Source organism: Propithecus coquereli, unplaced genomic scaffold (assembly GCF_000956105.1).
Source record: "Propithecus coquereli isolate 6110/MARCELLA unplaced genomic scaffold, Pcoq_1.0 Scaffold7, whole genome shotgun sequence".
In the NCBI taxonomy this organism is placed as follows: Eukaryota; Metazoa; Chordata; class Mammalia; order Primates; family Indriidae; genus Propithecus; species Propithecus coquereli.
Genome location: NW_012153062.1, coordinates 14,003,142 through 14,024,558, shown reverse-complemented (window position 1 = coordinate 14,024,558; position 21,417 = coordinate 14,003,142). Strand labels below are relative to the sequence as shown.

At 41.1% G+C, this 21,417-nt stretch overlaps 1 protein-coding gene across 3 annotated transcripts in view; it reads left to right on the top strand.

The window, feature by feature from the left end:
- The window catches only part of SAMD13 (sterile alpha motif domain containing 13), a 39,701-nt gene extending 18,884 nt beyond the window's left edge, over positions 1–20,817 (top strand). For all 3 annotated transcript variants that reach the window (XM_012661069.1, XM_012661071.1, XM_012661070.1), the window contains exons 3-4: positions 4,355–4,466; positions 19,643–20,817. In XM_012661069.1, the coding sequence (XP_012516523.1) occupies positions 4,355–4,466; positions 19,643–19,786 (256 nt within the window). In that variant the 3' untranslated portion in view covers positions 19,787–20,817. The remainder of the gene's footprint in view (positions 1–4,354; positions 4,467–19,642) is intronic.
- The last annotated feature ends 600 nt before the right edge of the window (positions 20,818–21,417 follow it).

Genomic DNA, 21,417 nt, shown 5'->3' with positions numbered 1-21,417 from the left:
CTCATTTCATCAGTGCAAAATTAGCAGCCACAATGGAACCACCATCTAGGAGGTGTTTTAAACAGCATTGGTTAAATTTCTTCTGGAATTTGACACACACATGTTAAAAGAGAAGATGTGGAGAGGATGGTCCATTTATAAGGAAATAAAGTTAAGTGTCTCAGTTTGGCCACAAACATCAGTCCTTGAGGACATGTATTGCATTCCCAGGAGGGAAAGGTGCCACTTATATGTATCTTCCAAAGTGTTCTCATGTCAGATATTATTCACCCTTGGCACTCTGGCTTCTCCCCTTCAACCCTACCCCAACCCTTTATGTTACCTTGGATCATCTCCAGCTTTCTCCTTAAAACCGTCACTGAAACCACGGGAAGGGCCCAGTGAAATCATCCATCGTGCAGTCACATAAGCGGCCTGGAAGAGATGAGGTGCGTCTGCACCTACGTGCCTCTGCAAGCCATTCCTCCTTCGGGGCTCAGCTTAGGGTGTGTTTGGAGCAATAAATCCTTTTTAAATTGCCATTGAAAATCCTCAAGTATTCTAGGCAGGCCAAACTAACCAGGCCCTCCCTTGCATGAGGCCTCAAATGAGCCTTTGTTCCTCCCTCAAATTCTAGTGTTACTTAGAGTTAGCTGTTTCCCTACCTGCTTCCCCTCACCAGATTGCCAGCTTCTTCTGAACAGGGCTGCTCATTCTCTGTCCCGTAACCCTGCATCTAGCACAGTACTGAGAAGACAGTAAGCCTTTAGTAAGTATCTGTTGTATCAATGAATAAGTACAGTGGGAAAAGTGTAGGTTTGGAGTTGAGCATATCTGGAGTCCAATCCTGGCTTTACTGTGTGATTTTGGGTGAGTTTCTCAACTTTCTGAGCCTTAGTTTCCTAAAAGAGGGTTACAGTAGCCAGTTCACAAGAAGGCAGGAGACTGACATTAGGTAACGTGTGAAAAATGTATTGTAGACTGTAAGTGCTCTCTGGTTGTTAGTACATTTAACATAACAGATCTTTGCTGTGTATCAACTATGCACCCGTCAGACTGTGCTAGTTGCTGTCTAGATGAAGATAGACAAGTTTTTCTTCTCAAGATACGAGTAATCCAATGTTGTGATTTTTTTCCAAGTTATTTTGTTTTTTGGGGACTATCAGACTTACACTTAGGTAGATCAGTCATTAAATGTATTGATTCATTTCTAACCCCTGTTTCTTTGGGTGGGTTCCTTCACCCTGTGTATGAGAGAGTGCCCAGTTCCACATTGCTCCTGTTCTTCATGGTACACTGCAGCAGTTTTACAAACTCTTTATTCTCCGCGGCATTGCTGGTACTCAAGAATATTTCAGAATTGTGAAAGTGATGATTACATCCCACCAGAATAAGAATCAGGAAAGCCTTCCGTCCTAAAAATGAATGTAGCATACTTTGTTTTTATAATCGAATAACTATTCTTTCTGAGTAGAGGCAGCTAATTGAAGTCAACCACAGGGAGAGTAAATTCAGATGTTTTCTGGGACACTTAAAATTATGTTCAGTGGGACTCTGTCCTCTCTGCTAGAAGTGAGCTCACTAGAAAACTTAAAAGATTTGCTAGGATAATGAACTCCTTTCCATTCTTTAAGCCCACCTTAAGCAAGAGAGGGAAGGAAACTGGTACCTTGAAGAGGGTCCCCAGTGTTAGTTCATGATTGCTTATGTTAATGGTATGACAGGAAATCCCAGCAAATGGATAAATAAAATGCTAAATATATTTAGCATCAATTTTAAAATACATAGTTAATGTTTGACAATGTTAGGGTAAAAAAAGTCCCAATGAATATTGCACGTTAAATGGTAGGAAGGGGCGTGTGTATGTGTGTGTGTGTGTGGTACGTGGTGTGGGGTGTATGTGCACGCATGGGTGTGTAAAAGCATACAGTATGTATAGATTCACAATTTCTAAGCCCAAAAGGGAAAACACTTCTAACTAGTAAGCCTTGGCTCTAAATGTTTTTAAATTAAGTGCTGGTGAAAAATGAGTGATCACATGTGCTGTGGATCCACAGTGACTCCCTTTTCTTTAACTAGCACAGAAGTTGGTTTGATTTTTTTTTTAATCAGATATTTTAGGTTCCCCACTGTCATTGTCAGTATAGTGGTGAGCATCCCTAACTGTCAGATATTTCAGGTTCCTGCTGTGAACAAAACATTATGCCAGTGGTGAGACAACTAGACCCTTGACTTTTAGGTGTGTAAAGATTTTCAGTAATCCCCCAATCTAGGCAGTTTCATCTCACTTAAAAGTAACATGAATCTTTTCAACTTTCACTAAATGTTGAACCTCTCAAGCTTAGTCCTAGGCCCGATTCTCTTCCCATCCTCTTTTGAGGTTTCGATTACCATCTAAATGCCTCTGTCTCCCAAATGTGTATCTCTAGCCCACACTTCTGATTTAAGCTCTAGGCTTATATCCCACATTAAATCTCCACTTGAGTATAGATCGTACCCCAAATACAGCATTTCTAACTAATCATAGGCATGCCATCTCATGAAGTGACCACCATCCGTCCAATTCCATGACACTTCCATCCCCTTCATTCTCTATGTCTAGTCCACCACCCTAGTCTGAGTCACCATGATCTCCTGCTTGGATGTCTATAATAGACCTCTCATTGGTACCCCCTCTTTCCCTCTGGCTCTTCTCCAATACCCTCATTTTTCAAAATGTGAATCTTCTCAGGTCACCCCCTTTACATAAGACCATCCAACAATTTCCCATTGCTCTCAACAAAAATCCAGAATCTTCAGTGAGGCCTCCGAGATCTGCATGGCTCCTTTGGCTGAAGTTATCCCTGCCACAGAGCCTGGTGTAATCCTCACCTGACTTCTTCAAATGATTAACTTCCAGCTGCTTTTTAGACCTTACCTCAAAAGAAACTTCCACAGGAAAGCCTCCCCTACCCCTTAAACTGTCATGGTTCCATGTACCTGTCCATCCTAGCATTTAGCACAACTTGCAGCTATACCTTTACTTGTAGGATTATTGATCATGTCCACGCCCCACAGGACTATGGCACAGAAGAACAAGGACTGTGTCTGTTTCACTTCCTGACTGATGGCTGGAGGGGGGGAGGGGCTTTATCTTGAAGGACCTCCTAAGCCAAGTTAAGCTATTTGGAATTTATCCTAAGAACAATAGGAGGCATTTGAGGGATTTTAAGCAGAGGAACAATGTGTTTAGATGTACATTCTGGGAGAATCACCTTGGGTGAGGTATTGAGGAATCCAGATAAATAGTCCCAAAACATAGACATTAAGCAGAGTCACAGTGCTGCAGGTCGTTGCCGTTCTTTCTCTAATCCACTTTTTCTATCCCTCCTCTCTAAATCCAATGACAAGGGTTACCCATTTACCTTCTCAGGCAAATGCTTGATGGTCATCGTTTTATTCATTTGGACAATATTGAGTTCCTTACGTGCTTGACACTAGGAGTAATAATGTGAGACATGGTCCCAGACGCAGATGTGTATCTCTAGCCCACATCTCCCGCTGTAGTCAGAGACACTGCCCAATAAACAGGGAGTGTGGAAGGTGCTCCAGTGGGAATTTGAATGGAGTTCTAGAACTCAGAGGAGTTTATAACTAAAACACTTCTCTAGCAGAGCTAGAGAATGCCTCATAGAAGGGCTGGCCTTTGAACTGATAGGAATGCTAGAGTTTTGTGAGGTAGAGACAGATGAGGGCATTGTAAGTGGTGGGACAAATGTGCAAAGGCCCAGATCTGTGAAAGGGCGTGGCCTGTTGAGGAATGGCTTTATCCCTCGATGCGTGGGGATGGGGGTGAGGAAGGTCGTAGGAAGATGGGAAGAGAGAGCTGTGTCGGGGTCGTATTGTAAAGGCTCTGGTGTCCTTAACTCAGGAGTATGAATCTCTTACTGTGGGCCACCGGAAGGCACTGGCCCATTCTCAATGTCTCTGAATTAAAAAACAGTATGTGTGGGAATAATTTAAATTAAAGATCAAATGATTTAATGAATGTGATGCACACCATCTAGGGGATGGACATACTTGAAGCTCTGACTGGAGTGGGGGGCAAGGGCAACGTAACCTAAATATTTGTACCCCCATAATATGCAGAAACAAAAAAAAAGATCAAATGATTTATTAGGGAAGCAGTGACTAAGCCAATGGGAGTAATGTTCGTCTTAACCCAAGAAATGTGAGAAGGATTATGGCCCTGTGGGAGGTAAACTGAGATGTGGGCCTCGGAGGGAAGAGAGGGCCTTGTTCCCAGTGAGCTGGCCCAGGTCTGACCGAGGAGTGAGCCTGGCCACACCGTTGTGCAGGCACTGCCATGACAACTGTCTGGATTTTTGTTTTGTAGTTCCATGGAAAATGGGAGACCACCTGATCCTGCAGACTGGGCTGTGATGGATGTCGTCAATTATTTCCGGACAGCGGGATTTGAGGAGCAAGCTAGTGCTTTTCAGGAACAGGTAACTCAGTCTGGGGAAACATCATGGACACAATCATGTCTCTTCCTCATAGTGGGCAGAAAGGAGTGAGGAGGAAAAGGACCAAGGAGCAGTGAGAGACCATGAGGCTCTAAGACACCAAGGTGAAAGTGACAGGCTAATGATTCCTTCCTGCAAGAGGAAAACCCAAGGCCTGAGACGCAGTGGCAGCTGCAGAGAGGATGGCCGAAGCTCCTTTACCTCAGCCTCTTTGGAAAGACTGATCGTGTTTGGGGCAGGTGGGTGGGGGAAGTGGATCCACCCTGCCTTCAATGCAAACACACCAGAAAGCAGAAAGCAGGAAAGAAAGAAAAAGGAAGGACAAATCTGACTAAGAGACACACACCTTCTACTACTGGCCTCAGCACCCACTAAACTATTAAGCCCCCTGCGACTTGCTTTCCAAGTACTTTGCAAGGTAGAGTGGAAAGAACACAGGATTTAGAGTCAAATCCTGGTTCTTCTATCTCTAGGCAAGTTACTGTGTCTCTCTGGATCTTGGTTTCACACCTATAGCACGAGGCTATCAGTACCTAACTGTATAGGAATGTTGTGTGAAGATTAAAGGGCAGTATATGCAGAGTGCCAGGATAGGTCGTGATGTTATCAGGACCTGACAATATCAATACTGATGTTCTAAAATTGTTAATTCCCTGCCCTCAGGTCCAGGGTTGGTATCAGAAAGAGGGCAGGAGAAGCAGGGTCTCTCCCAATCATCTGGGTGATCCGTGACTCCATTTTGCAGGCTGGGCCAGGTCTGCAGGGAAACACAAAGTTCCTTTTTCTCAGTCAGTGAAGGCTACAGCTTTCTAAACATTACATTTACCTTTCTAATACTATAATATAGTTGGGAGAATTAGAAACTGAGGAATACATTTGGCTGCCTGTTCCACATCCCCTCAACTATTGCTTATTCCCTCAAGCTGTTGATTGTATGGCCTGAGTTTGGATAAGGTACACTTTTCTAATGTCACGTCTGCCAATCTCTAGACTTCTTTCAAATAGTATTTCCTTCAGACTTGATCCTTGTACATACGTATTTTTTTCTAGTTTGGAAAATTTGCCAAAATAGCAGCTTAAATCACTTCACACCCATCAGAAGAGCTAACATTAGAAACACTGATAACACCAAATGTTCATGAGAATATGGAGCAACTGGAACTCTCTTCCACTATTGATGGGAATGTAGAATAAATATTCACACATCTACCCCATAATCTAGCAATTTCACTCCTGGGTACTTACCCAGGGTTAATGAAAACATATGTCCATAAAAAAGATTTGTACAAAATTGTTCTCAGTAGCTTTTGTCATAATGGTCAAAAATTGGAAGGCTAGGTGTACATCGATAGCAGAATGAATATGTAAGCTGTGGTATATTTACACAATGGAATACTCCACAGTGATCAAAAGGAATGAACTACTAATCTACACAACAGTTTGGATGAGCCTCAGAAACATTATGCTGAGTGAGAAAAGCCTTACACAACTGAATGGTTCCATTTAGATAAAGTTTCAGAACAGGAAAATGAATCAATGGTAGAAAACAATTAGAAAAGAGTGGTTGCCTCTGGCTAGGTAGGGGTGGAGAATGACTAAGAAGGGGTATGAGGGAAATTTCTGGGTGATGGTAGCATTCTCTGTCTTGATAAGGCCTATGCAAATGATTTAGATTTGTGCGTTATATAGCATATAAATTTTACCTCAAAAAGAAAAGAACTATAAAAAAATATTAAACAATGATATGCAAACAGAAGTACTGGGTGGGGAGTATACTGATGAACACAACTTCCTTTGAAATACATCAAAAATTATGAATTGACAATTAAGTAGAGCGATGACTAGATGGAAAGATATATGATAAAGTAAGTATAGAAAATGTTGACTATAGAACCTAGGTGGTAGGAATATGGGTGTTCACTATAAAACTCTGACAACTTTATGTTTGAAAATTTTTATAGTAAAATCGTGGTAGAAAATAACAGCTCAGGTTAGAAAGTAGAAGGCAGTTGATCAGCTGAAACATATTTTATTTTGGTTTTTAATGGTATAATGTCCATTTGTGTCATTGCAGTTACAGTTTAATTCTAAAATTAAATTTAAACAATATTGTAAAAGGTTAACAAAAAAAGTACTTAGCTAAAAGGTCTCTTGGCCAGATTCCCAGCTGGCCAAAAGCCCTTTTGATGTTAAGCTTTTGCTCAGACTCCTCGAGGCAGACATCCCAGGTTGGTGGGGGAATGGGGGTACAGTGCTCTCTGGGCCTTCCAGATTCTAGGTAGGACCTCAGAAATGGGACTGGCCATCTCTGAGCTTAGCCCAGGAGCAAGCCCTATCTCCACGGATGACCTCATTCTGGCACCAGCGACACTGGAAAGCAAAAGGGAACAAACTCTCCTAAAGAGTTTCATTCAAAAATCCTTCAAGGGAGAAATGAGCATCATCTTGCTACTGCGTTGAGCCTGCCAACCTGGGAGCCTGAGAAATGAATTCTCAGAGGACTGGAGTTTTGCAAGCATGGTCCAGAAGCTCGAGTTCCTTCATTCTCATGGAAGGGTGACTGGCTGGGGGGGAGTCTGCCTTGAATTATTATCTGGCAATGATCCAAATCTTTCTTCTGCTCTGAAATTCTTGTTTTTCTTCTTCCCATTAACGGAGGTGGAGGGCAGGGAGGGAATCACTGGCCGGGCTGAAGCTGGCAAGACAAGTAGCCACTGTGATTTTCTTGAGAACTGAGGATTGGATCCTCTGGCATGTTAACCCGCCTCTTTCCATCAACCTGCTGCAGAGGTCATCAGCATTTCACCTCATTCCTGGCAATGAACCTCAAGCAGTCAGCACTCACTCACCAAGTACATCCTGACGGGAAGACTACAGGCTACCTCCAGCCCAACATGCAGCCCTTCCGGGCACATCTTTAGGTCACAGCAGCTGAGAAACAATAGAACAGCTGCATCCATAAGTCTCCTTTGGGAAGGCTTTTCCCTGCCATTTGATGGAAGCAGGGCAGGGATGGAGAGTATCCCCTAAACCACTTTGGAGAAGGGCAGGTCCAGAAAGGGCAGCAGGGTTACCAGTGACGTGGGGAGCTTCTCATTTCATGGCTGACTATTGTGAGCTGAATGTTTGTGTTCCCCCAAAACTCATATGCTGAAAACCTAACCCCCAATGTGAGGACATTATTAATAGGAAGTAGGGCCTTTGGGATATAATTAGGTTAAGATGGGGTCATGGGGGTAGAGACCCCACAATGGGATTAGTGTCCTTATAAGATGAGGAAGAGACACCCAGGAGCTCGATCTCCCAGAATACAGCAAGAAGGTGGCCTTTTGCAAGCCAGGAAGAGAGCCCCCACCAAGACCTAACCATCCTGACACCTGATCTTGGACTTTCAGCCTTCAGAACTGTGGGGAATAAATTCTGTTGTTTATGCCACCCAGTCTATGGTATCTTGTTATTGCAGCCCAAGCTGAATAAGTTACTGATATTGATGCCAAACATGTCCACCATTGGATGGGCTGACTTTCAAGAGAGTATCTGTCTTCGTGTTATGGACTCACAGTGCATTACTGGATACTGTGTTGCTGTAGCAACCAGACTCAGATGTGGCTTTGTAGCAGCATGCCCCCTTGGAAAATGTCAAGCCATTGAGCAAGATTTGTCCAAGGGCGGAATGGTGTGTTGTGTTCCTGTGGCATGGTGAGGCAGCCAGATTAAGCTGGTGACCTTTGCCTAACCTCCTTTTCCCTGTGTTGGCAACCTGCTGCCACTTAACAGTTATCTTCATCAAATTTTCTTCTGGTAACCTCTTTTGAGCTTTCTGTGTTAGCCACAATTACAAACCAAAAAAACTCTTGATGGAAGGCCTGAATCCCTGCCTAGCCCACCACCAATGAGCCAGTGTCAATAGTATGTGTGTCTTGGGCTATACTGCTGTTCTGGCCAGTCCCCATTTACAGTCAGTGGTGTTGCGGCCCCTCGGCTTGGCTTGTGGTTTGTGTTGTCATGGCTGCAGCTGTCACCATTTGGGGAGTCTGTCCCACTGGACTCATTAACCCAGTGCTCCCAAGGGTTCACTGGCCCCTCAGAGCAGGAGGCACTGGGAGACCTTCACAGAGAAGGCAGTGATTATAGCACCGTTGGTGCCATCTCTCTTTCCCACAGACACCATAGGGTGGTGGCTATTTTCCCAGATGCCTTCTAGCAGACAAACTTTTCAAGCTGTGGTGTAGGGCATGAGTGGGAGAAACAACTCCTGATTTATTTTCTACTAATTGAGTCAAGGCCACTGGATGATCCTGCAAAATTTGCCTTTCTAGGACTTCTAAAGGACTTTCTAGAATTTCTATAAAGTGAATGTTGAGTTAAACAGAATATTGCTCAAGTTCTGCTTTAAGAGTCAAAAGGTATAATGTTGGAACTACTGGTCTTTATGAAGTATGCTTTCAGTGCACAACATAGAGCACAAAACCACTTGAGACACAGTTGGGTTTTTTTGAATAGATGATAAAAAATTGTCACTTTCCCATGGATATGGATTGCCTGGTTTTCAAGAGTCAAAGGTACCTCAGGAACTGTACTTTTCTAAGAGCTTTGGTTTTTAAGAGAGACGATTTTGACTAATCTCATTCAAAAGCATCTCTACCTTTCTCACAGAGAACAGAGGCTAAGGTTTACTTTGTCAAACTCCGAATGCTAAATGAGCAACATTCTCTGGTATAAAGCCACCTCTATAAACAGTGCTTTTAGCTGTCAGTTCAGGAACTCTGATGGTCTAGTACAGTAACCACCACTCAAATTGGACCCTAATTTCAAGTCACAAAGACAGTTCTGCATGTTGTGTTGTAGTCACTTCATTTCTGTGTCTTTATCTATTTGACTCACGTTCTCATAATATATATGAAGAAGATGGAAGACAGATCTGCCATTCAATCAATATCACATAGTCCATATTTTTCAGATTTCTCAAACTTATGAGTGAATGAAATCAGTGATTTTATTTCTAGAACAATATGTATCTCTGAGATAATTTTTTTCTTAGAATATAGTGACAAAATAATATGCAACTCAAGGAGACAAATTAAGTTTACTCTATTTTCTCCTCACTTTCCCCAAGCCAGTATTTTACTTTGAGATGCCCAATTGGTCATTTAAGTCATACATTTGAAACACGAAGATTAGCCTTTCTTTTTAGTTGCTTTATTGCTAACTTTTCATAAGTTTCTGAAGTCACTGCATAAAATTCCTTATTGCTACAAATTGCCAAGTAACATACCTCGAAATGGAGTAGTAAAATGGGGAGGAGAATCAGAGCGACCCAGAGCACAGTGTCCTAAATCACAGTGAGGTTGAATTCAACTGTGGTGATTCTAGATGTATATTTCTAAGTAGACCAGGGACAAATCCAGGTTTCGTGGAGCCTAAAATTTATACAATTCTAAGAGCCTTCCTTGGGGGAAAAAATTACAAAATTATGAATACAAAATTGCCAAGGCAAAACTTAAGCTTCACCAGCTTCATGGCAAATCCAACTCTGAATTAGACCAATTAAAGCCCCACACATTGGAAATAATTTTAATTAGTTTGTCAGCATTTAATAGTACCAAATACTGAAAATATTCAAGGTGCTTTGACATCTGGTATTTCTTAACAATTGAAGGCTATTGAAATGGTTAAAATATTTTATAGCATAATAAACAGGGGAAGTGGCAACTCATATTCTGCTGAAGAGTCCTTTATTTAAACTTAGAAAAGAGTTTAAATAACAAGCAAATGAGTAATGCTAACAATGAGAAAGTAGCCGAGAGAATTGAAAGCAAAACTAATAAGGAAGGAAACTTTTGAATTTTTTATTGAAACAATAGATTTCTATAAACTAAAGTACCCAGATGGTTGTTTAAATAATTCATTTGAAATTAGAACAATTATAAGACATTATAAGACAGCCAGGTATGTGGTGCTTCTTTGGCTTATTTACTCGTTCAGTTATTTTCATAGTTGTTACAGCTTTTTCTAACACTCATTAAAATAAACATCAAACTTTTAAAGTAAAATAATGCTTATTATTATGAGCATAATTTTCCCTTAATAAAGCCACCTGAAATCATGACAGGTATGAGAACCATCTGAGGACAGCACAGACGATTGCAGGCAGAGGAAGGATCAAATACGAAGGCATGGTGACGTGAAGCAACATGGTTTATCTCTACAACTTCAAGTACCTTGGAATGGAGGTGTGGGGCAAGGAATGCCAAGGGATAGGACTGGAAGGTAACAGGGGGCTAGATAACAGAGGCTGGATTGCCTGGCAGAAGAGAGACCTCTCTCAAGAGGCATTGGGGAGCTGCTGAAGGCTAACTGGGGAGCACCATGATGAGATTTGTGCTTCTGAAAGATGCACCTAGTGGCAGTGAGGAGAGTGGCTTGGAGGACAAGGAGACCAAAAGCAAGAGAGCTGCTGAACAGTCCCACTGGGCAAGGAGAGGAAGTGACTGATGAGACAGTATGGGGAAGAAGGTCAAAAGAATCTAGTCAGTCTTTGCCAATGGAGGTTGAAGATTTGTCAAGTCTCATTCTCTGCCATGGCCACAGGACTGAACCCTGTGTTCTAAGCTTCAAGAAAAATGAAACGATCAACAAGATCACATACCTCAAAATGATGAAGTCCATTGGGGTCTGGGAGTGATGGTGAAGTTTGCCAGTGGGATTTCAGTGGAGTCGGTGGGCAGGAATGTGGAAGACCCTTTCCTCCAAGCTGGGGAGTAAGTGAGAGGCAGGCCAGTGAGGGGAGAGACAGCAGCTGGAATGTCATATGAGCACCAGGGCTCTTTCTAGAAGAGGAGACATCCAGACTGACTTACATGCAGGAACATTGTCGAAAGAATTGGCCAGGTTAAAACCTCAAGAAATTGAGGACAGTTAGATGAAGCAAACTCCCTGAGGATATAGAAAGGGATGAAATCAAAGGAGTACAGAGGGGTGAGGATATGGAGGAATCGGAACCTTTGTACATTGCTAGTGGGACTAAAAATGGTACAGCTGCCATTGAAAAAAATTTGGCAATTCTTCAAAAAGTTAATAAGCATTGAATTCCTATATGACCTACAATTCCACCCAAAAGAATTCAAAAGAGGGATTCAAACAGATACTTGTACTTGTGTGATGGTCATTGCAGCATTATTCACAATAACCCAAAGTGGAAACAGTCCAAGTGTCCATGAACAGATGAATAGATAACAAAATGTGGTATATACATATAATGGAATATGAATCAACCATAAAAAGAAATGAAGTTCTGATACATGCTACAACATGGATGAACCTTGAAAACATTATGCTAAGTTAAATAAGCCAGAGGCTTATACAGAGGCTAGGGGGAGGGCAGAGTTATTAATTAATCACTATAGAGTTTCTGTTTGGGGCAATGGAAGATTTTTAAAAATAGTGGCAATGTTTGTGTAACACTGTAAATGTAATCAATGCTATTGTATATTTAAAATGGTTAAAATGGCATATTTCATGCTATATGCATTTTATAACAATAAAACTTTAAAAATGTAATGTCAGCCATAATACACATCATAGATCAATTTAGTCAATAAAATATTCAAGTATTTTATTTTTAAAAAATAAGAAGGAATTAGTACTGAGCAAGACAAAGATCTCTTCCTCTGAATCGGAGGCATAGGTGAGATGTGTGCAGATGTAACTAAGATTGCCCTTATGTGATAGTTAATTTTATGTGTTAACTTGACTGGGCTAAGGAATGCCCAGATAGCTGGTAGAACATTGTTTCTAGGTGTGTCTGTGAGGTTGTTTATGAAGAAGATTAGTGTTTGAATCAGTGGACAGAGTAAAGAAGATCCACTATCACCAGCGTGGGTGGGCATCGTCCAATCCCATGATTGCCCTAATAGAACAAAAAGGTGGAGGAAAGGTGAATCCCCTCTCTCTGTTTAAGCTGGGACATCCATCTTCTTCTGCTCTTGGACATTGGAGCTCCTGGTTCTTGGGTCTTCCCACTCTGACCAGAACTTACACCATTAGCGCTACTCACCCTCCCCTTCCCAGGTCTTTGGACTTGGGCTGAATTACACTACTGGCTTCCCTGATTTCCCAGCTTGCAGCTCAGTTATATCTAACCAATATCCTATTGGTACTATTTCTCCAGAGAACCCTGACTAATACACCTTGTCTTCAGGGACATTAAGGGAGTTCCTGACAACCTCCATTTTCTTTGCTAATCAAGAGGCAAGTTCCTCTGCTTAAAGTGGACAGAGGTAGGTAGAGGTTAATAAGGAACTGGAGGAGAGCAGTGAAGGTTAAGAATGGCCACCAAGGGAAATGGAGAGGGGTATGACTGAGGATAAATAAAAGAACTGTTTAAGTATTCTACTGACCCAGCTGAGACTGATACAGTGCAAAGGCATAGTGTTTCATCTTCACAGTTTCTTGATTTTTTTTCAGCTGCACCAAGTATAGGAGTTAGAGAAGCTGGATTGCTGGACTCCTCCTGGATGGGGTGTTTGTGGGATGGACACAGTGGAAGGCTAATAGCTTAAGCCTCTTAAGAGGACTATTTTAGAGGCTAATAAAAGAATGGCTCCCATAGTCAACCATGGGGTTCAGACTTAGTATAAAAGAGGAGTCTAAAGGGGGTTTATAACCCTGGAGAAAGTAGAGTTGAAATGAAAAAGTGGGTTTAATGGGAGTGAGGAGTGAGGAGTAAGAGATAGAATTGGATGTTGGGCTTTCAGTGTTGCAGAGGTAGGTCTCTTCTGGTTGATGACATTACAGGAGTAGTTTCAAAAAGTGAAGGTAAAATTGTAGAAATGATTTGTATATTAGAGTAGACAACTGACATCACAAGTAGATGAAAACATGTATAATAGATTAATGATAGCAGAAGTTTATTTATTGCTCATATAAATACTCCACAGCGGTTCGTGGGGATGTCCTGCTTCATGGTAATTCAAAGACACAGGCAAATGGAGGCCTTGTCATCTTCAACAGACAGCTTCCAAGATCATCTGGGTATTGACATCCGGTTAGTGTAAGGAAGAAGAGCAAGCATGAGTCCATGTAGATGGTTTTATGGGCCAGACCTGAAAGAGGTAAACTTCAACCCTTCACACCTTATTGGCCAGAGCTTAGTCACATAGCCACACCAAATTACAAGGAAGCCTGAGAAATGTGTAGTTGTATATCCTGGAAGAAGAGCAACCAGCAGCCCCTGCTACACTGGGACTTTAAAGCCATTTTTTAAAGCATTTGTTGTTTTGATGCTGCTACTTAGTTTAGTTCTTAAGTCCAGAGATAAATTTCAAAAAGGCTAAGATTAAAAGATCATTTCAAGAAGATTTATCTGACAATACATGAGAGGTCTTCACTTCTGGTTCTATATTCTAAGTCTGTCCTTTTTAAAATCTGCCTAGATTAATAATCTCTGTGACCCAGTTTCCTCATTTGATGAAATGGATTTTATTCATTTTCCTTCATCAGAAATGTATATAATATACAAATTTTTTTGGTAATATAGCCCCTTTGTCACCTACCTTGTACCAGCAGCAAACATTAAATAACACTAGGAGATACCCATGAAGTAAGTCACTGAAGCCACACAATGAGCCAAAATGGATTTTGTGCTTGATTTAAATACAAGACCCATTTTACTTGTGACTGGTACTTTAACAAATGAGGTCAAGATTTTAGAGCCACACAAACAATTTCTCTCTGTTAACAACTGCTCAGTGTTAATTTTTAAATAAGGTGAAGCCTCTCCAATATGCATATGATCCACCCCAAATTTTCCACCAATAGGGAAGATGAGACGAGCGAAGCCATTGGCTGAGAATGTTGAGCTCATAATCACTCCACCCACAATGAGCTGTAGATGCAGAGCATTGGGGAGGAGTGGGTGGAGGGCCCATGCCCTAAAGAGGAATTTCTTCCCCCCAAGAGACTTTATCCCAAGAGCCATGTGATAAGATTCAAAGGGTCTTGGTGTAACCTGAATATAGTAGTTCACCATCTTCCTTTCCAACGTTATATGGAAATTCTTCAGAAAATAAACTCTTGTCTCAGTGGGGAAAGGCTATTTAAAGAAACATGGTGAATTACTACAAAGTACTAGGGGTGCCTCAAAATGCTTCCTCATCTGATATTAAGAAGGCTTATCACCAGTTGGCTCTACAGGTACATCCAGACAAGAACCCAGAGAACAAGGAGGCGGCTGAGGAGAAATTCAAACAAGTAGCAAAGGCCTATGAAGTCTTGTCTGATGCCAAGAAACGAAACGACTATGACAAGTCCAGAGGAAACCACAGCAAAAAGGAAAATAGACAAGATGGCAAAGACAAAAAACATTCGGAGAAGGAATGGTGCTTTGAGAGGCCACACCGTGCCTTTCAGGATGTCTTAGAAGATGAAGACCTCTTCTCGGGAGATTATTTTTCCATCAGCCACATGGACAGGGCCAGGAGATTCTGCTACTCCATCTTTGATGTGACTCCCATCTTGGAAACAGGATTTTCCACTTTTGTGTCTCTGGGCTCCAGATCGAGTCCCCCTACCTCTGAGACATTTGTACCCTTTGTCAGCAGTGGAATGGGAAACTTCAGACTGGTCACCACTTGTAGCCAGATAGTGAATGGCAAGAGAGTTGTTACGAAGAAAGTGATAGAAGATGTGAGGGGGAAGACTGAACGGGAAAAAGAAAAACTATTTTGTCGGATTCCTCTACGTCATTGGTAAGGAGTTGCTGCTATGTTCTTTTAACAGGGAGACTTTCATATGAGGCTAGGGTGTCTTGACGCTTACCAAAGACAGAAGAATTGGAATCCAAGAGTGTGTTGAACTTGAATGGACAGAGGACAGCTTAGTCCAAAGCTCTCATTTCACAGAGAAGGGGGATCACGGGCCAGATGTTGGCACAAGAAACTACTAAGCAGCAGAGCAGAGCTTCCATCCCGAGTCTTCTCATTCTAAGTTGAGCCTTCTTCCCCTAACACATTATCTAGGACAGTAGAGACCACCACATATATGGCCATCTGAATCAGCTGAGAGCCCCTACCTTCATAAATCCCATTGACTTCCTTCCTGCCCTACCCTGCAGTTGCCAAGTTGCCTCTTTCCTGATGGCTACTCTTTTTCTCTTCCTAGCCTCTTTCTCTTTGATGCTTCTCTTCCCACCTTATATTCTTTCTTCCTATACATGTCCCATGGACCATATCACAATTAAGGTCAGTTCAAAGAGTTGCCTCGGTATAGATTAATGCTAGCAGGGAGAAAGAGTGAAAAGTAAATTGGTTAAAATCTTTATATGCTTTTTTATTTATTTTGTTATTTTTTTTTAATTATTAGTTTTTAGAGATAGGGTCTTGCTATGTTGCCCAGGCTGGTCTTGAACTCCTGGGCTCAAGCAGTCCTCTTGCCTCAGCCTCCCAAGTAGCCTGGACTGTAAGTGCGTGCTACCACACCCAGGTTTGATATGCTTTTCAAAATAGCTAGCAGTTACTGAGTGCTCAGTAGATATCAGGAATTCTATGTCAATAATCTTTTCAGCAGTGAAATGCAGTACCTACTTTTCCCCCTCATATAGATAAGAAAATGAAGCTTAGAAAGATTGAGTAACATGCCCCAGGCCCCATCTAATAAACCATAAAATAGCGTCTTAGTCTAAAGCACATGCTTATCTACTGAGCTATAACATCTATGGATCCTACTCACTTGTTTTTAAATCTAGGGTCTTGCTCTCCTTGGAAATGTAAACCTATCATCACTGAACCTTACTTCAATGTTTGAGTACTTGCTGGAACTTATTATGTATGCAAACATTTTGAATTTTATTGCCCAAAAGGAATTTGAAGGTTACATTTACATGAAGACTGAATCAATGTAAAAAGTTTCACTGAAGCTAACAAATGATTATCTGTTAACACAGAATCTCCAAGATGTGAATTATCTTTTTGTTTTGGCTTTAATCTTGATGTATATGCAAAATCTTGAGTTTTGTTTTGTTTGTTTACCTGGAGCTGGTCACAGTCCAGCCCCTTCATTTATATTAATAAACAGACTGGGATCCAAAGGAGCTGTTCCTTATGGAAATTTACTGGTAGAGTCTGCATTAGAACCTCTGTCTGTCAGTTTCTCCTCCCAAGTTCATTCTGGTACACCATGCTGATGGGCAAAATTTGGATTTCATTTGCATCGCAAACATAGAAGTTATATAACCAATTATTAGCTTTCTTAATCAAGGAACTTTCCTGTGTATGCAATTTTTATGAGACAAACGTTTTTTGTAGTCTTTGAACTTTTTAGTCTCAGTAAATTTTCTGAACTTGAACAAGAATATGCCTGCATCCCTCTGGCAAAGGGTAACACACTTGCAGAAAGGAAGCAGAAGGTGGATTTGGAATCAGAACACATCCCGTTTCTTTCAAAGCCTATACATTTCCACTTAAGTAGTCACTGAGAACCTCCTACATGCCAGGCACGGTGCTAGGTGCCTTTCATCAATCATTTCTAATCTTCGAAGACCTCCAGGGGTTTATTTCCATTTCACAAGTGAGGAAGCTGAGGCTCAGGGAGATTAAGTCCCTTACCCAGGGTCACACAGTGAGCTGTGGATCCAGACCACTTGCCAGACCTGAAGCTTGGTTTCCGTGACACTGTGCCCACCCTCAGCATTTGAGCTGCTCTAGTTGTGATTTAAGAGGAAAGTTTTGTTGTATGGATGTATATTCATTTCAACATTTCTAAAATGAGGATTTCCAGATGGAGCTTTCTTTTACTAACCCTGGTTCGAGGTGAACTGCAGTATGTCTACTGAACAAAGGGAAAATCAAATCACAGCATGAAACGTGATTTTTCCATTTTGTCTTAAGTAAAATCCAAATTTCAGCATTTTTCACAGACACACTTGGCTTTTGACAGAAATGCTGAGTTGTAGAAGGACTTTTTTGCCAGCAAAGGTTTTTTTAAAATTCACTTTGAGTTAGTCTAGGAAGTTTTCTCCTATAGAAATGAAAGCAGTGTTCTCTCTTTCTGATGCCTGTTTAAACTATGCAGCAAGTTAGGTGTGAGCAAACAGCAGCAGAGGAAAGAGGGAGAGCAGGAGGGGCTTCGCCATTTGGTAAAGCTGCCAGTCCGCCAGTCCATATTCCTCTCCCTGTGCAAAGCAGAGCCTGAGCCCCGAGGAGACCGATATTCACACTCCTGTGATAGTGCAGTGAATGTCGTCAGCACCGCCAGCTGATTTCCAGGTGCCAGAAGCTCCTCTGCCCACTCTCAAACTTACAGGTTTTACTACAATCTTTAGGATTACTCGTTGCCTAAATAGAAAAAAACAAAACAAAACCAAAAAAACCCCACAACTTCAGGATTAGAGAATCAATTCCTGGGTCCTTAAGTAATTTTCTGCTCTTGCCCTATCAACCAACTGCTTCTTTATGTATTACGGTTTTGAATAGTGATCTCTCACAAATTAATGTGAGACAGTTCTTCCAGTAGCTGACAAAATAAAGGTTTCCAAAACTCAAAAACACAGTGGAGCAGTTAGAAGTAATTCCTTGTGCTGCTCTGCTGCATGTTAGGCGGTTGACAAGTGAAATGAGGACTATGGTCCTGTCGAGAATGATGGAAGGGATGATGACAATTGATTGAATAACTCATAGCTCAGGGAGCATTTGCAAGAGCGGTTTCTCATGGAATTCCATTAGAGACCCCATCAAGCAAGGAGAGAGAGGAGCAAGATTCTCGCCTGAGGTCACAAAATGGGTGTTTCTTCAGCCCCTAGCCTGGTGCTGTTTCATCTACACTCTCAGGCATGCAGAGCACTTTCTCCTCACAACCTGGCAAGGATCATGAGAGAGTTTGGAGGAACAGCCCCTGGGGGATGGTGTAGGAGGCAGCCACAGTTTTATGTAGTTGTTGTTACACACTGTGTCCCCTAGACTGTTGGTCAGTGGGGGACATAGGGTGGGGGATGAGTAGGTACAGAAGTGAGCAAGATCATGAACAGAAATGTTAAGATTCTCCAGCCATGCATAGCTGGTCCATCCCTTGAACCCAAGTCTCCTAAGAAACAGCTCAGATTCTTAAAAGACATAAGGTTCCCACAATAAACAATAACAAAAATAAGGTGGCATTCGACATTCTTCTCAGGGCTTTCTTTCCAAAAGTTTCGAGCCACTGTACCTATTTGGGGTCCTCATCTGTTTTGTTGAAGCCCATTTTATTTTAGCCCAAATCTTTGAAATCTCCAAAATACCTGGAGTGAAGTATACCTGATTTTGTGCCTGAAGCGGGTGGGGAATGGATTCTGAGCAGAACAGGAAAGGGATTTGCAGCTGGAAGGGCCCTAGTCCTCACCTCCTTATTTGGAATTTTGAGGATCCATTGAGAGTGAGTGTAGTAGAGGCCGTCAACATGGATGGAGAGGTTGACTTTCAGGTTGAGGCAGGATGGTTCTCCTTTTAAAGGGCAGGAAAGAATCTCCCAGAGAGGGTGAGTCATTTTTCTAATGCCATCATTATGATAGACAAGACTCCAGGAAACTTAAGACTCTAGTCCCCATTGGACCATCTAAAAAACATATTTAAATGTCAAGAGAAGCACAAGGGGATTATAAGAGAACACAGGCTTTGGCTGTAGATAGATGAAAATTCAAATCCTATGCTCACTTTCCTAACTTCTTGATCTTAGGTTAACTTCTTGCTTGATCCTTGGTTTGCCTGTAAACTAAAGATGATAATTTCTGCCTGTTCTAATTTATAGAGTTGTTTTAGAAACTAAGTACACTGAAAATTCTGCATAAATGTTAATATACTTTATACATGGAAAGAGTCATTATTCCTTTCAGAAGCAACATCTTTGATCCTTAAGGGTACGTGCCTTAAGCTTGCCATCAGTTTTTTAAGATGTGATGTTTATGATAAGATTTTGAAAAGATCAGCTATGGATTGTGTTTAATCCCAAAATATTTAAGTAAAAGATGGAAGATAAAAATAGAATATTCCATTTTCTTCCATTTGGCACTACTAAAGTAATGTTTTTTGCTCGGGGACAATTAGTATGACTTTTGCCTTTGAACTTCCTTTTTTCTTCATTATCCTTAAGCTTTTGCTCACATGTTGGCTTTACCCTCTCTTCCATTACAGGAAATTGATGGGAAATCCCTGCTATTGATGACGAGAAATGATGTGTTGACAGGACTTCAGTTAAAATTGGGGCCTGCTCTGAAAATCTACGAGTATCATGTAAAACCTCTGCAGACAAAGCATTTAAAGAACAACTCTTCATAGTACAATCCACTTGGGGTCTTAGACCTCAAAAAATACATAACGACATAATTTGGTTTCATGTGATGAAACTTTGTAAACAGAATACATACATGTGTATATGTAAAGACTTTCAATCAAATGAAACGTTATCCTATTGGATAGACTAGGCAATTCATCGGCTGACCTGAATTCAGCCAGGAGGGGCAAGGACAAGATGTGCACAGGATGGTTTTTCTTTTGGAGGCTGTCAAACAGAATGTTCTTTGACGTGTTTAGGCCCTCCTCCCCACAAAGGCTTTGAAATCATAACAATTTTCTTTGTTTCTTCATAGATTTCTTTCCCAAAATCCTTAAAAAAAATAAAAAAGAATGTAATGAAATGAGTATCTTTTTGTTGAGGCTTAGGAAGAGTAAAAATAAGAAAACATGGGGAGGGGGAGAAAAGAGAAAGAGAATGCTTTCTCCCTTGAATTCCTCTGCTCCTTAGAGCTCGTGTTACTTGGATGGAATTGCCGACACCCTTTTTTATAGAGGGTCTTCCACTTGACCTTATTAAGGTTTTATTGGGATATGCTGCAATGTTTGACATGAACATGCACCATGGCCCCTTCAGGAGCAGAATCGTAGCTCTGAAAAGAGAAATTCTGTTGTGTACTGGGGATATCCATCCACATTCAGCTCGCTTTCACGAGGGGTAATGGTATTTCTGCATTGATTTGCTTTTAAATTGGTTCTTTGTTTCAGAAGAAAGCATTTTTTTTACTTTATGGTTTGTATTTATAATTGTTTCTGAAAAAATTTGCCAAGAGTTATAGATCAAAAAGCCTTGTTACTAGTACAGAATATTTTTATACATATTCCCTCATGATGGTGTAATATTTTTTTAATTGTCCTATGCTTTCTTTGATTCCTGGTCTGAGTACTTGTTTTTAAGAACTTGAGAAAGTGGGCTTGCTGCATCTCTGTTCAAAGAGACATTTGTTCAATCTCTATGTGTCTATGCCTTGTTGAATTGGTGCTTTGTGGTTGCAATAAAGCATTGCTTCAGTTTATACCCATTGTATCTTTGATCTTTTCTGCTGCTTCTTCAGTTAAAATTAAGGATTAAGGTCCCCTGGAAACCATGGAGAGAAAATTAAGTCTTTTAAAAATAACCAAAACTTTAGATGTAGAAATTACATAGATCTACATGTGGATTTACCTTCTTTATAAAGTGAATCATCCAAGTAGATCTCATTCCTTCTCTTACCCTCACCCAACAACCAATTTTAGGTATCATTTTAGCCAAAGGTTTTTCATTTGCTGTCAGCCAGTTGGGGGTCATGACTTTTTTTGAAATTCTAATGAAAGATGCTGACCTTCCCTCCAGACAAAAGCTCATCTTCCCACATACAAAACTTTGCAGAGAATTGATAGACTCTCTGAATTTCCCTCTGTTGCCTCTCAAGTTAAGAGTCCCTGTTTTACAGAGTGTCCCCTGTGGAGATAATTTCTGTAAAGAATAGATGGTATGAAGATGAGAGTGAAAAAACAGAAAATGGTATAGATAGTAGGTGGGGTTCAAAAACACATTCCAAATTAATTTAATTATACAGCTTATGGAGTATCTGAAACTTAAGTAATGCTTTGTAGTAGAGTGGTAATGATGCTTG